The sequence below is a fragment of the Saccostrea echinata genome, unplaced genomic scaffold (assembly GCF_033153115.1).
Source record: "Saccostrea echinata isolate AGI-Se365-2 ecotype Australia unplaced genomic scaffold, CSIRO_AGI_Sech_v1 ptg000002l, whole genome shotgun sequence".
Classification (NCBI taxonomy): Eukaryota; Metazoa; Mollusca; class Bivalvia; order Ostreida; family Ostreidae; genus Saccostrea; species Saccostrea echinata.
The window spans coordinates 22,313,855-22,330,000 of NW_026889751.1; the positions used below are offsets into that span (position 1 = coordinate 22,313,855).

Here is a 16,146-nt window from a genome sequence, read left to right on the forward strand (position 1 = left end):
CAGTTACTGAGGAATGGACCTGACTAACGTTGGTCGAGATAAGTTTCTCTTTCAGCACGGTACGAATCCCATCTGAAAAAGTCATAGATACATGTATATACTTCCAAGACTTAATATATAGTTGTACAAGTATATGTATGATACTAAGGCTCTCAGATATTTGTATGATACTAAAGCTTACAAAATACATGCCTTTAATGAACAACAAGCTTACAGATATTTACAATATTACAGATGCTTGCAGATATATACATGTAATACTGAGGCTGTATACTATATTGTATTCATTAGAAACAAACGATGGGATTCAAAACATGAACACAAAAGAAATAATAATAAAACCTGTAAATTTATGCAACATTCCAAAGATTTGATAATCAAACCAGACTTGCTTTATTTTATTAAAATTACGTGTTATCTTCTACTTCTGCCCATTTAACCATAGACAGACATGTAAAATAGATAAAGGACCTTACCCCCTCCAGCCAAAAATGTTTCCTTGTTAAAACTCTTCAAGATCTTCGGTTCTCCACTGACTGCCAGCACAAATAAATTGTACAAACCTGAAAAAGCAATAGGCAACTTAACATCAAGTACATACATGTAATGAAGTTAATGTAATGAAGTTTATGTCTTCAGTAAAATTTCATGACTTGCAGCTACATGTATATGTACATGTTGCCAAAGCATTTCAAACTGATATTTTATAAAAACTTGTTTAGAAACTCCTTATAGCTGAAAATTATCAAAATTATTATTTTCAGGCATGTTTGAGTGTCCTACTTTCCTGTACTTTCACAAACAAAAATTTATCCTTCACATATCAATAAAATCAGAAATCTGTGCAGTATTCACAAAAGATATTAAAACGTTAATCAGGAAAAGTCACAACAGAAATGTAAGAAAGCAAAACCAACACACAAGTGCTGTCAGGTTGTGTTCAGTGATGTGTGCAATGTTAGCAAATCAAACACACCTGGTAAACTGTAAACATAAACAATAACAGAGCTTGAGCCCATGTCTACAAACACAGGTGCTTCATTCAATATTAAGAAATTTAATCTAATTCAAATCATTAAACTGAAGTAAAATACATGTATTTTTAAAATGGAGAAACAAAATAGAAATGCAAGTATATCTATTCCATTTAAAAACAACATACTCTAATTCTAAAAAAACACAGATCTCACATATTGTTCCTATGAATCAGAAGCAATGCCTTACAGTTATGGGGAGACACAGATTTGAAACTGTAAATCACAAGAGGATTGAACTTTTTCACATTATTTCACATAAATGTACGCTAAAGACAAATACCACATTACCTTCTTCTGCGTCAAAACATTTGATCCGACTAAATGTTTTCCCCACTCTGTTAGGTGGTGTAACAATCTACAAGGACATGAAAGGATAAGACTTTTAAGTTTTAGATAGGAAAAAATGTTTCCAGTATTCCAAATCTGCCTATTTACTTTATCTAAATTATAGCAAAATGGTTTAATTACACACATCCCAAACCCGTTTTTCATACATTTTTTAAATTATAGCATTTGAATGTTTAAATTTTTCTTTGAAAACTTTTTTTTTGTTTTTTTTTAAAGCATGTTTTAAATGATCTCTGACTGTTTAAATGACGCAAAAATAAATAATTCATACACATTTGCACTTTGGTTATCTCGAACACTGATATCTTGAATACCATGGATATATCAAAAAGATTTGGAAATCCTAACTTCTAATTCTTTAAGCATTCTACCCTTGATATCTTGAATCATCGGATAACTCAAAGTTTTTTCTGGGTCCCAACGAGTTCCAGATACATGTGACAAGGTTCGACCATTTATCATATTTATAATGAAATAAGACCTGGAGCCTTATTTAGGTAAATCTACACAATGATGCTTTTCATATAACAGTTCATACATGTACTTTTAATACCTAATGTCAGGGATATTGGTTGGTCAAATTAACTTTATTTAATTTGTCATTAAACATGCAAGCAAGATGGAAAGAGTTTGTACACACATGAGAGAAGATCATTTTACAGGCCTCAGTGTCCAGAATATGAAGCCTCCCTGAAGAATCCCCCAGAATCATCAGCTCCCCATCTTCACTCAGGGCCATTTCTTCTATAACAGCATCTATGTGTACATCACATTAGACTTGTAATTAAAGTTAAGTCTTGTAATATTAATATTAAAAAAAAAAAAAAAACAGCACTTTATAAGAAAATTTCAAGTGTGGAAAAGGGATCTTTAAAAAAATTGTGAATATTTATTGGGAGATCTATTGTGATACATAAATCTCTGACAGATTTAAAAAAAAATTTAAATTCTTAGAAAATTTGATTTTGTTTGTACCTATGATTTTGAACTGTTAACGAACTTTCCACTTTGGATCCTTTCCTTTATATAACATGGATACTTTCCTAATCAACATTTGGTCATAACATTTTGACATCTAGTCATTCTTTTTTAATATTTCTGAGCAAAGAATAATATAAATGTAGGTGGTGATTTTCAAAGTCAAAATGGAGAACTAATGGGCAGTGCAGTGAGGAAGTTATTTGTTTTTGCTATCTGAAACCCTGAATTACCTTGACTGCATATTGAAGATTAAGTATAGTAGCAGTATCACAAACAATTTATACTGACAGGCAATCTTAACTCACCATAAGCCAGAGTGGTGGTGTGTTGACAATCAGTGAACACAGAGACATGTCTGTCTACAGACAGGCAAGCTAATTCTCCTCTCATTGAACTCACAATATGGGGAACTCCTGTTTCCTACAAATATACAAAATATTATACCTGAAAGTGAATCCAACAAATGATGTAAATGACTGGATTCTTGTTGGCAAGAGTGTAAAATATCTTTAGTTCTGAGATTGACCATTCAAATTTAAGTACAACATAAGTAACATCAATACAGAATATGACATTCTACCATCAGAAATTATAACTAATTAACTATCTGGTGACTCTAACAAACAAACTCAATGGAAAGTTTTCTTTACATATCTTCACTTGCCTTGTGACATGGGATATAAGCAAAGTATTGATCATCTAAGATTTGTAAAAGATCTCTTAAAATTTTAGTAGAATTGACAGACCTGCTTTCTACTTTCAGGGGCTAGGCACATACTTTTTTACCACAACTACCAATAAAAACATGCATTTCTATTTTTAGAGTGATCAAAAGTAAGGAGACAAAATAAATTGTGTCGAGCTCCTCTGTTCTGCACTAAAAGTAAAACTAGTCATCACTTCTACATGTCTAACCTTTTCTTGTGATGATATTGTAGCCAGGGTATCAATCTGGTACAGTGCTGACCCTGACTCCTCCCGCGGCCCAAAGTTGACCGTTTCTTCTCCCCCAAAATCTGAACTGACAATATCCCATGGCATTTTTTCTGAAGAGTTACAGGTGGTAAAATGAATGATGACATGAATAAAGACTTATGTACTAACATTTATGGGGAAATAAAACATAAGAAATTAACATGATTTACAGTATCCAAATCCTGTTTTGAGTTTCTATAGGTAATCCTTTCTTCAAAGCCTATGGCAATACACAAATAAATTTCATCAAGTTATACATATATATCGTGAAAAATTATAGATTGTGAACTACTATTAGTATTAAAAATGACAAATGGATTAAGGAGAAAAAATGGGTCTCAAAGTCAGACAACATGCAACATGAAGAATAGAACTCAAAACACACAGTATCAACGTTTAGCAGACGACTTTAGTTTATAAATGTAACATAATCTTGGTATAGATAATGGTAACAAATGCTAAATTGTGTATTTTGCAATTATTTTACCATGCTGTACCATATTTTACCTCAAAATAAGGCTTGTCCACAATGTCAAAATACTATGAAAAATACTGCAGACAAAATTCGCGCGCTTTCCAAATTCTTGTTATTTGAATGATTGATCTATTCGTATATTTATATAAAGGTAAAAAAAAATACTTTTTTATATATTTTTAAATAACACATCGAAGAATATAACTAAAATATGAAAATAAAAAACAGCATTTATCAAGGAAGTAGAAAACCCGACTAAATTGTGAGATAAATATAACTCGAATTACATCATGTTCAAGCTATCTTTTTTTCAAAATGTCTGCGCCCTTGTGTTTTGGCCATCAGCGTGAAAAATGATGAAAATATCAAAAAGAGCTTACATATAAAAACGATGTCAAAATTAATTCAAATGCCATCAAAGACATGGCTGAAATACAAGCGGTGGGACGTGATCAAACGATTTCAATCAGCTGCGTCAACCGTGAATCTTGGAAACAGGTAATAATTCTTAGAGAAAATTCTGGCTGATGATAACGAATGGTATATAAGGCAATAGGCTAAAGCAATTAACGTTAATTTTTGCTGAATTTGTTTTTATAAAGGCATTATCCTGTTATTTGCTCCGCGGAGTGAATAATATTTGACGTTGTTGACGTTATGTTTTTCTACTTGCCTTTGAAAGAATATATATTTTAAGAAATTAGCCTTTATTCCGTCGTAATTTTTTCTTTGATTATCATTTATATTCTAAAACCCCGATTAAATGACTTTTTTGTATTTTATACTTGCCTTTGAAAGAATATATATTTCAAGAAATTAGCCTTTATTCTGTCGTAATTTTTTCTTTGATTATCATATATTCTTAAACCCCAAATAAATGATGTTTTTCGTATTTTAAACTTCCCTTTGAAAGAATATATATTTTAAGAAATTAGCGTTTATTTCGTCGGAATTCTTTTTAACCCCGATTAAATTTCAGTACTGAGTGAAATTTTAAATGTGAGATAATATAGAGCGTTTATTCCGTGATTTTCTTTATTTCTTTTGTGAGAGGAAATAAATTTCATCAAGTTACTCTCTGTACAATGTAACGGAATAAACCCTATTTTCATTAATAATTTCATGTTCATTCATTTATCAGGGAATAAAGTGAAATATATTATATTTTCATGCTTGTTTTATTAGGGAATAAACCATAATTATCTTCATGTTTTATCTATTGTTTGTTTACACGTTAATTTAAAACTGAGGAAATTAATCATGTACTCAACTGTATAATATATTTTATGTTTATTTATACACCTGTAACGGAATAAACCTATTTTCATGCCATTTCAATTATAATTTCTATTAGGTAAGGAAGCCATGCGTTTGCAGAGACACAGTCCTGTATATTTATGTGAATTTACAAACCACATAATATCATTTAAACAAGGAATACATCTCTGTACATACATGATATCATTTCTTCGCTCTTTACTGTATCTGACCTTTGAATCCAATGCCATAACAACAATTAAAGAAAAATACGCTTTCACATTTACTCCTAACAATAGGAACAATGACTAACAGATGCATGAATAGCGTTCACCTATGGTTCAGTTAACACTGTTAAACAATTGAGAATGGCATTTGTAAAAAATCTACCTCTGTTCATTTGCACCAGTGCGATTAAGTATAACTCTATTTTCATCCAAATATGCCTTTTTCACAATGAATATCCCCCCAAAATCCAGAGAATTTCAGCTTGAAAATGGAAATTAAGATTGTCTGTATATAATTTCTGTTATTCACACCGGTGCGAATAAGTATCTAATGGCCCTATGTCCTTTCAGAAAATGCCAATTTTAGAGTGAATATCCCCCAAAAAACTCCAAGCCCCATTTTTTATATACTCTCCCCCAAAGAAACCCTTTTCCCAGGAAATCTTCCCTTTCCAGAGCATTTTAGTTTGAAAATGGAAAGATCGTTGGTATATATATACTCCTGTTATTCGCACCGGTGTGAATAAGTATGGCCCTTTGTCCTTGCATAAAATGTTTATGCACACAGGCAAACTTTCAAATTTCATTTATAAATTTTTTATTTTATATTGTGAAGATAACACATAAAACAACGCTTGAAATTTGTATGTTTATTTTGTAGGCTACATATAGATTCAGTCCTGAACTCTTGATTTCCGTTTCCTGTATTAAGTAGCACCTCCACCTATAAAACTCTCAAATACTGACCTCACATCGACCAATGGTTTTCATTTGACATAACGTCAAATATTATTCACCCCGCGGAGCGAATAACAGGATAATGCCTTTATAAATTGTGATATTTACATAAATGAATGAGAAGTCAACTTACACAGAATAACTCATTATCATGCTCATTGGAGATCTCGCACAGTAGAGAGTGCAACAGTATTGAAGTAAAATATAGTGGATTTTACTTTTATAATGTTGCCTACCTTAGTATAAGGTGATGACGGGACTCAACTGACTTGGGAAGCATGCTGGCACTGGTGGGTGGCTATGAGGTCAGGATGAAAGGTCATAGGGAATATATTTACATATGCAATTTCACTACAGTATTAAATTTAATCAATGAATAAGTACGTAGTTAAATTTCTAAACTTTGAATCAAATCCATTTTTTAAATAATACTTAGTCCATCAAAAGGCTGAAGGTCAGAAATCTAGGCACTAGGCAGTGATGTGAGTGACATTATTTCTTGAACAATTGAACATGAATGACAATACAACAAACAATTTCTTTCTTTTCTATTGTTCAGAACACTTACCATAGAAACAGGGAAACTGGCCAAATTTGCAGATGGTGCAGCAGTTATAAAGGTATTCTATAAATTCTCATTAAATGAGAGTTTTCATTGTTGATCAGACTTTCTGCATTACAGACAGTTTATTCTTATTTTGTTTCAGCAAGGAGAAACCAGTGTTCTTGTAACAGCAGTGACAAAAACTCTATCCCAGCCATCTTCATTTCTTCCTCTCACTGTAAGTGACTCTCTGCCAGTTATGTCACTATTATAACATACATAAGATTGATTTTTTTTTTCGATATTGTTACATACTAATGTTTAAAGTTAAACTAAAATCTTAAAAACAAAACTTAATGCATATAAATCTCTGAAAATTTTCACTCAGTTTTTGCATTCAAGGGGGATGAGAGTTTGCTATTTTTCTAAATCTTCCATATTTTTTTTCTCTATGAAATATAAGGTGAGGATTAATTCTGCTTACATGTCATGTACATGTATAATGTTTACAGCATGTACATTACAGTGTAGATATATGAGATGCATTTTGGGTTTCTTGGTAGATGTTACAGCAAATATACTTACAAACAAATGTTAGCTACACATAGATTTTTATACTGAATGTGTATAAATAAATAAAAAAGGGCATCGTCAATTTTACTGTTATGCATATGTCATGTTCATCCAATCAACTGCAACCAGATACAGAAAAGTAGTTTTTATGACTTGAATTTTGTCTAGAGAAATAGTTTTAGTTAGAGACTTCAACAGGGTCTTAACTTGCTATATGATGCTTGTACATTGCAGGTTGATTACAGACTGAAAGCAGCAGCAGCAGGGAGGATTCCTATGAACTATTTCCGTCGAGAACGGGGTCCTTCAGAGAGTGAAATCCTCACAAGTCGTGTTATAGGTAGATAAAGACATATGAACATCATAAAAAAGTTGTTGATTAGATTGAAAAAATAAAAGATAAATTTTGGTGTGAAAGGTTCAAAGCACTCATTAACAATTTTAATTTTGCAGATCGATCAATAAGACCTCTTTTTCCAGATGAAAGCAGCAGGGAAATTCAGGTGCATATTGTTTATAATTTGAAATTTTTTTAAGTATATGTTTTTTGATTGATAAACATGATAAAGAATAATTTCTGGATATTATTTTTTTTCGGCCTGAATTTTATTTATTTTATGCCTAATGTTCACAATCCTTCTCTAGGTGTGTTGCAATGTATTAGCAGTTGATGGAGAAAATGATCCCGCAATTCTCAGTATCAATGCAGGTACATGTACATCATTCATATTTTCTTCAATCAAATACAAATTAATGTATATAAATGATGTAAAAGTAAAAAGCTATAACATGTTCAACTTGCATCTAATTCTTTGAACTGTTAAGGAATATTTTAATTTTGGGGATGTGAGAATATCTAATTATTTTTATTTTATCGTATATTTCATTTTATTGTATATTTAATTTTTATTGTATATTTCTTTTTATTGTATACAGCATCAGCTGCCATAGCCGTGTCTTCTGTACAGTATCAATGGAACGGTCCTGTAGGTCTGTTGTTGTCCTTTTTATGTATTTATCAACTAATTCTTCTGTATGCTGGAAAATCATAGTGTACACATATATTTATATAGGTAGATTGTCAATGCATTTATTTTTTTTTGAGGTCAGATTTTTATAATTAATGTAGTATTACTTATCATACTTTAAACAGTGCTTATTAATACCTTGGTTTACTGAATTATTTCTCTTAAGATTATTTTTAAGGTCAAGGGTGTATTGGATTTGTTTTTTAAAGTCCTAACAGATCAATTTGACTTTTTGTTCTTTTTTTCCCATCTTGTGACATTTAAAATGGGCATGTACATAAAATTCCAGAAGTGTACCCTATTGTCACTTGTGTTGCCACTATACTTTTGTTGTATCTCCAAGGTCAAGGTCATTCAGATTCTTATATTTCAATTTTTTTTTAGTACTTGGTATACATTTATGTCTTCTTTCTTGTAGGAGCTGTCAGGGTTGGATATGTAGATGATAAATTTGTAATAAATCCACTTCGCCGTGAGCTGGAGCAGAGTAAAATTAACCTAGTGGTTACATCCAGTAAACAAGGAATAGGTAAACATCCTATAACGACATTCAACAATAAAAACCTTAGCTGGAGACCTCATATCTAATCCCAGTAAGCAGGGACATTTAGCTACAGAAACATTAGATAGGGACCTCATGTCAACATCCAGTAAACAAGGAATAAGTACTGTTAAATACAATGACAAAACCAACAGAAACCTTAGTTAGGGACCTCATCTCTAATCCAGTAAACAATAAATAGGTAAACAGTAAACACTCTCACAATAACAATAAACAACACAATCCTTAGCTAGGGACCTCATCTCTAATCCAGTAAACAATAAATAGGTAAACAGTAAACATTCTCACAATAACAATAAACAACACAATCCTTAGCTAGGGACCTCATGTCTACATTAAGTAAATGAGGAATATGTAAACACATTTATAATGACATTTAGGTGCAAAAATATCCAGTAATTAAACAATGAATAGGTTAACACTCTTATAATGACACTGAACAATACAGACATTGTCTAAAGGTATGGACTTCAAGGTAACATCTGGTAAGCAAGGAATGTTTATTTGTTTCTCATCCCTTTTGAGAATTTTTCTCTCATATCGAGATGCCACTACTTGCTAGTGAACTGTATATCATTCTTAAACATTTAAAAGTGTTTTTGGTGTGTTTTAATTAACATTATTGTGGATAGAAAATTTTAAATGATATAAATTTTGATAGTTATGCTGGAGGGAGGAGCCAATGCTGTAGATTACGATTTGTTTAAGGAAGCCATTAAGGTTGGTTACGAAGAGTCTTTTAGTATCATTGAAAGTATTGAGGATCTGAGAAAATCAGCCAGTGAAAATAAGTATATTCCTAAACGTCTGCCTCCAAGATTTCAGGATACAGAAATTCAAGATGCTGTGTACAGGTATTCATTGCAGGGTTCATAAAGAGAGAGAGTTGAAAACTTATCAGTGTTTTTCTCCCATATTTTAAAAGCAGCCATTTTTATCTATTTTGCGAAGAATTTTTCACAGGGAAATCTTAAAAACAATTTAGAAAATAGAGTTTATTTTGCAGAAAAATTACCACATTTACAAATGTACTAGAAGAAATTGTCTCTACTTGGCTGTGCTTTTGAAAGACACTATTTAAACAAACTTTTTTGTATTTTTTAGGTTGTGCAATACAAAGTTGAAAGCGGTGTTTACAGATTACAATCATGATAAGGTAGCATGAATTTTTTGTGAAAAACACCCAATCTTTAAACAGGAGATGGAAATTTATAAGTTTATTTGAAGGCCATTTTTAATTGGGTCAATTTTAATTGAAATTTAATCATTAATTACATGTCTGTAGATAGTAAACTCTCACAAGAGAGACTACTTAGAAATTCTGAAAATAATGATGTTATTAGATGTTGATCCATAGGAAGTATGCACAGTTATATTGTTTTTTATTTGGTCAAATTTGAGTTATTTAAAAACATTTGTTATAAAGTACTATTACCCGACTTGGGATTTATCATGCTCTCCAGGTAACGTTACCTTTCAACGGTTGAAAATGCGTGACGGCAGGTAACAGTATAAAAGTTGTTAACTGTGCAGAATGTTTGTGCATATGGTTCACATTGATGTTTTCCTTTAAATGCATTCTAAATACATTCAGTATAACAAAAAATATATTGCATGTTTTTTAGGGTAACATGTGAAATTATTAACCCATGAAAACCTCTGTCAACAATGGTTTTTGCAGGATGGCAATTTCACGTTATCCTAAAATCATGTAATATTTTTTATAGTTACACACATATTCGATTGAGCAATGCAAAAAACTTTAGTGGTCTGGAATATCTGATAAGTTTAAAAGTCATAAAAAATGTGATTCAGATCTACATGTACATGTAAAAGTATATAGAAAAACATTTGTACTTAGATAAGTTTTACATTTGAATTGTACACATTTATTTTGGTTTTTTTTTTTAGTTTTCAAGAGATTCAGCTGTGAAGCTTATTGTCAGTGGTGTTATGAATGAATTAAAAGGTGGGTCAGATAGTCAGAATTATCTCAGCTTAATAGAGAATATTAACAATTCAAAATGTCAGTGTTCCACAAAGCAGGGGATTAGAATTTGTTCAAATGAAGAGACACACTCTCTTACCAAATATGCCCATCATGCAAAATATTTAAATATGTTTCAGATAATTATTGACTTTGCTTTGTCAGTTTTAGAGTTAAAACCATTTAATTTTTCTCTGTTGTAGATCTTTATCCATCCATGACAGAAGATGATTTAAATCAGTACATACAGAGGTGTATTAAACAAGTCTTCAGGGAGAGTATCTTTACTATGGGGAAAAGGTATTTTGTTTAAACAGTTTTTCAATCCATTTTAACTTCTATATATTGAAAATCAAAATCTTAAATACCATGGATAAATGAGAAAAATATATTGAAAATATTTCTATAATAAACTCTTCTACAAATAAAAAGCAATTTTACATACCTGAATCACTTTTAAAAAATGTTAATATATGGGGGGCCAAAATTGACTCTAATCATATATAGTCCTTTGTTCAAATGAAGAGCCATACCCTCTTCCAAGGGGAGATAATTAAGAAATAATGAAAATTGGATGAGGTCATTTGAATATCTACTTCTCAAGAACCAATGGGCCAGAAAATATGAAACTTATGTGAAAGTTTTCTGAAATAGTGAAGATTCAATTTTTTTCAAATCAAGACCCCCAGGGGAAGGATAGGGCCACTAATGGTGATCAAAGTTTTCTATAGGAAAATGTGGAAGCATCTTCAGGTAATGTAGATTCAGCTTTGTTTAAATCATAGCCCCTGGGGTTGGGTGGGGCCTAAATGGGAAATCAAAGTTTTATATAGGAATATAATGGAAAAGAGTATAAATCTATATACGAGGATTGTCCGGTAAAATCTTGGACAAGTTGTCTAGATTGAAAAATAATCATCAATCCATTCTAAAACTTTCACTACTTTTTAGTACATTTTTCCTTAATATACGTAGCAAATTTCAAATAGATCTCTGCTCAAATAATAAAAATATGAGACTTTATGTTATGTATGGTATCAACTTACGGCGCACGGATGATAACATCAAAGTGTCTAAAGCAGCGTCACGTTTCCTCTTTGCTAAATAAAAGTTGGATAAGCCCCACTTAAATTAGGGGATTTCATTGAAGCACATACTTGATTTTCCCTTTATTTCCCCCCAAACAGTTGAGGAACCAATCTCGCACACACATGGGACCTTCTGAAGATTTATTAGTTACTTCTGAAGAATTATTAGTTATGGACAGTACTCTCACTATCATTCAACTTAATAGGCTATTTTATATCGACGGTCTACAGTTACAGCGTGTTTTGCTATTGCCAGTAGCTGTTTGTCTGTATGTTTTGTTCTGCCCGGGTACCCGATCAAAAGCTTCCACTTTGAAAACTCCCATTTCACTTGTATACTAAAGATCTAGTGATATTTTTATATATTTTTTTCTTCTGTAGTCATTTAAAGTTTCTAAGGGCATCATTACTGCACCTAAATCAAAATGAACTGCTCTCCGGTGTGCCGTAACGTCACCAAACGTCGCCATTTTTCATGTGTTGCGTTTACCACTTTCCCATTTCAAATGCTCGGGAAGCTGCCAAAAATTAAGCAAATGCCTTGATATTTTACAGAAGTCGAAATAATAGAAAGTGGATTAAAAATGGGATAATTTTTACCCCAACTTTATCTCCCTGATACCTTTATTTTGAAATAATACTCCTGAATTTGCTAATGAAACCCTGGTATTTTGATCATGCGCCGTAGGGCCGTACCCTGTGCACATTCAAGCTTAATAAAATCTTTATTTTAATCTATATTTCATAAAAAAAATAAAGATGCACTTAAATATGATGAATAAACATTTGCTGAAAATTTCAGCTTAGTGCGCCCATTATTTTTCGAGAAAAACGCTTTGTCCACGATTTTACCGGACAACCCTCGTAAATATCTTCTACTCAAGAAAAGTAAAGTTGTGTTTAGTTGTATTTATATGGAAATATCCTCAGGTAGTGTAGATAAAAGTTTCTTCAAATCATGACCCCATAGGGTAGGGTGGGGCCACAATATGTAATCTAAGTTTTACATTTGAATATACACTCAAACCTAGTTATCTCGTACTCGATGGAACCATGGAAAAACTTTGAGATATCTAAGGATTCGAGATACAAAGGGTAAAATACTTAAAGAATAAATGGTTGGGACTTCCAAATCACTTTGACACATCCATGGTTTTGGAGATATTAGTGTTCCAGATACCGAAAATCCACTGTATAGGAAAAAATCTGCTGATGAAGAACAAAAGGGCTATATATAGTAACTCAGATGAGCATTGTGGTCCATTGGCCTCTTGTTCTTTAGGTACCATAATTCAACCACAATATCTTGAATTCCTAGATATAATTGAAGCTTTTTTCTCTGCCCAATCAAGTTTGAAATAATAAGGTTTGACTGTGCAATGTTTACTATTAATTGTAATTATGCTTATGTATAACATCTTTGTTTACAACCTGACCAGGTGTGATGGCAGAAGTTTAACACAGCTCAGAAACATTTCCTGTAGTGTAGACGTACTCAAACCCTTGCATGGATCCTCTCTTTTCCAGAGAGGTCAAACACAGGTCAGAAAGAAAAACCACAATACAATATGTGATCTATAGAAATTATTAGCAGAAAGGGTCCCTTTCTTCTCTCATCTTTTTTCCAGCGATATTTTTATGAGATAGACATTCCTACAATGAAGTTTGTTACATCTGTTTAACAAATTCATTATGAGCATTGTAGCAGAGAACCACGCAAGCTAACTCTCGATTCCCGCCAACATTTTACACCAATTTAATTCAATATAAATGGCACTTCTGCCATTAAAACTTGACTGAATGCAAAGAAGAGTGCATTAATAATTGATTAATAATTTTTAAACCACTGTCTAAAACTTAGTTGCTCTTATTTACAACTCTTTTCAGAAGGGTGGGGGGGGGAGAAGTTTTAAAAATAATGTCCATTTTCTGTTGATTTCTATAGTGAAAAAATGCAATTTTTACCAAAATTAAAGAGTTATCTCTCTTTGTTTTCCCAAATGAGTTATTTTTTATGAAAATTTACATAAATATCTATATAAATATGAAAAATTATTCAAATATGTTAACTTTTGAAATTTGACTTGGAGGTAGGTGGCAGAACAATACTATCATTTACAGTTTTTTGCAATATTTTTTTTCAAATATGACTACCAAATATATTTTCAGGGAAGTATTAAATATAAAACTTACCATTAGGTACAAAAGTTTTCCCTTGAATTAAATTTCAAATTAGAAAAAGCAATATCAGTTCAGTATTTAAAATTTTAAGATCTTAAAACTTTCATTTAAAAGATGCCAATTTATTTTTAATTTCTATCCTCTATGGGACACAAAAAAATCAGTTTCTGTTTCTGTAAATTCATTTGAACAGAGTTTGTCATACTTGTAAAATTTTACTAGATTTGAATTGATAAGAATTTGCTTGGGTCCAAAAAAACTTTGCTTTATTCAAAAATTTGATATATTGTTATTCCTACTAAACAAGTTTTACTGTATTTCTAAAGTACATGTATACAGTTTTAGTACTGTACATGTTTATAAGTTACACATTGTAATGTTGTAGTACAGATATACATGAACTTGACTTCTCTCATACGACATAACCCACTGATAGACTAATTAAAAATTGTCTGTCAAACATTACACATATACTCTGAAACTGTTCTCATCTATTTTTTAGGTTCTGTGCACCATGGCTTACGATTCTTTAGACATGTCATTAAAGTTTGATCCTGTTGCACAGCTCATCAGGTAATGTTGTTATATTAAGGTTCATTGACCCTCTGATAAGAGAGATAACTCACTGAGATCAATCACTATTTTACTATTACAAAATCTGTCTTGTCTTTTCAAAATTTGCTTCCAAGCCTTTGTATTCAAAGATCATTTGTAAATTTACAAGTGCAAAACATATTTAGGCAGACATTCAAAAATCTGCTTCATTTCACCTTTGTTTTTTGAAAGTAAGGGTTATAATAATGCCGATATCTGTGTTGCTTTATGTTTTTCTTTCAAAGTGTAATTAGTTTGACAAACAAGAATAACAGGTGGTGTATAGTGTATTTGAAACTAAAAAGAATTCTAAATTTATCTCCAGAAAATTGTTTGAAATATTGTCAATATTAGTAAAGCTTTGGCTACAACTTGTTCTCATTTCTTTTTTCCAGTGGTGCAAAGGAGAAGAATTTTATGTTACATTACGAGGCAAGTAAAAGAATATTATATATTTTACATGTAGCTCATGTCAATCAGTGACTCGAGTGAGCTTTTTTTATGAACTTGTTTTTCCATTTGCCTTTCTGTTGTCACTCTGTTAAATTTCCACATTTTGACCTTTTCTCCAGAACATATGGAATTTGTCTCAAAACTTCTGATCAATTGAAGGAACTTGAATGAACGATATTCATTTCCTTCTTAATGGAATAAAATGGACAAGAATAGAGTTTGATATTTTTGAAATCTAAAGAAATACATACATTATACTTGTATTAAAAGACTTAAAAACATAAAACAGATCACCACCATTTCCTTAGAATGCAGTAGATTTATCTATGTACTGCATTTTCACAAAGTGTTGGTGATCTGTTTTATGTCTTTTTAGTTTACAACTTTAGATACAGTCCATATTGAACCATGGTATCCACACATGATATCTGCATTTACAACCTTAAGATGTTGGTTTAAAGTTTTCTTTGTTTTGTACAAGTATTAGTTAGAAATGATAACATAGATACGAATAGTTCCTTCAAGTACAAGTATTTCTGATCAGTGAACACTTGTTGTCTGGTGTCTGTCACAAATCACAAAAACTGGTATCCTGGTCATAACTTCTGAATGAGAGAAGTTAGGACTTTTATATTTTACTTATGCATTACCTGTGCTGAAACCTTTCCAATGTACTATAATTTTTGACCTCATGACCTTGACCTTTAAGTTTTACCTACTTTTTAAAAAAAATATGGAATATAACTTTTGAGTGAGAGAAAGATAAGGTTTCCGTATTTCATTCACATGAACTTACCTATAACAACACCTTTTTTATAATGTGCTATGGTGTTTGAACTCATGACCTACTTTTCAAAAATTTTAACCTTAGCAAATCTTATGCACTTGAGGAAATAGAGCTTTCATATTTTATTTACTTGTGCATTTTCTGTGACAAAACATTTCTGAATGTACTATGATTTTTGACACCATAACCTTGACCTTTAAGTTTGACCTGCTGTTCAAAATTTACCTTTTGTTCCAGTAGAGACAAGAGATTCATAATTCACTTGTGCACTACCTTTGACTAGACATTTCCAACTGTACTTTGATTGTTGA

The 16,146-nt window shown here is 31.4% G+C and overlaps 1 protein-coding gene across 1 annotated transcript in view; it reads left to right on the forward strand.

Annotated features, from left to right (window-relative positions):
• Positions 1 to 4,144: 4,144 nt before the first annotated feature.
• LOC133174818 (polyribonucleotide nucleotidyltransferase 1, mitochondrial-like) overlaps positions 4,145 to 16,146 on the forward strand; it is a 30,228-nt gene continuing 18,226 nt past the window's right edge. Inside the window, exons 1-15 of the mRNA XM_061309922.1 lie at positions 4,145 to 4,314; positions 6,598 to 6,658; positions 6,746 to 6,820; positions 7,390 to 7,495; positions 7,609 to 7,658; positions 7,801 to 7,864; positions 8,092 to 8,145; positions 8,602 to 8,712; positions 9,407 to 9,599; positions 9,850 to 9,901; positions 10,657 to 10,714; positions 10,936 to 11,032; positions 13,260 to 13,362; positions 14,504 to 14,574; positions 14,991 to 15,027. Coding sequence (XP_061165906.1) covers positions 4,208 to 4,314; positions 6,598 to 6,658; positions 6,746 to 6,820; positions 7,390 to 7,495; positions 7,609 to 7,658; positions 7,801 to 7,864; positions 8,092 to 8,145; positions 8,602 to 8,712; positions 9,407 to 9,599; positions 9,850 to 9,901; positions 10,657 to 10,714; positions 10,936 to 11,032; positions 13,260 to 13,362; positions 14,504 to 14,574; positions 14,991 to 15,027 — 1,239 coding nt within the window. The 5' untranslated portion in view covers positions 4,145 to 4,207. The remainder of the gene's footprint in view (positions 4,315 to 6,597; positions 6,659 to 6,745; positions 6,821 to 7,389; positions 7,496 to 7,608; positions 7,659 to 7,800; positions 7,865 to 8,091; positions 8,146 to 8,601; positions 8,713 to 9,406; positions 9,600 to 9,849; positions 9,902 to 10,656; positions 10,715 to 10,935; positions 11,033 to 13,259; positions 13,363 to 14,503; positions 14,575 to 14,990; positions 15,028 to 16,146) is intronic.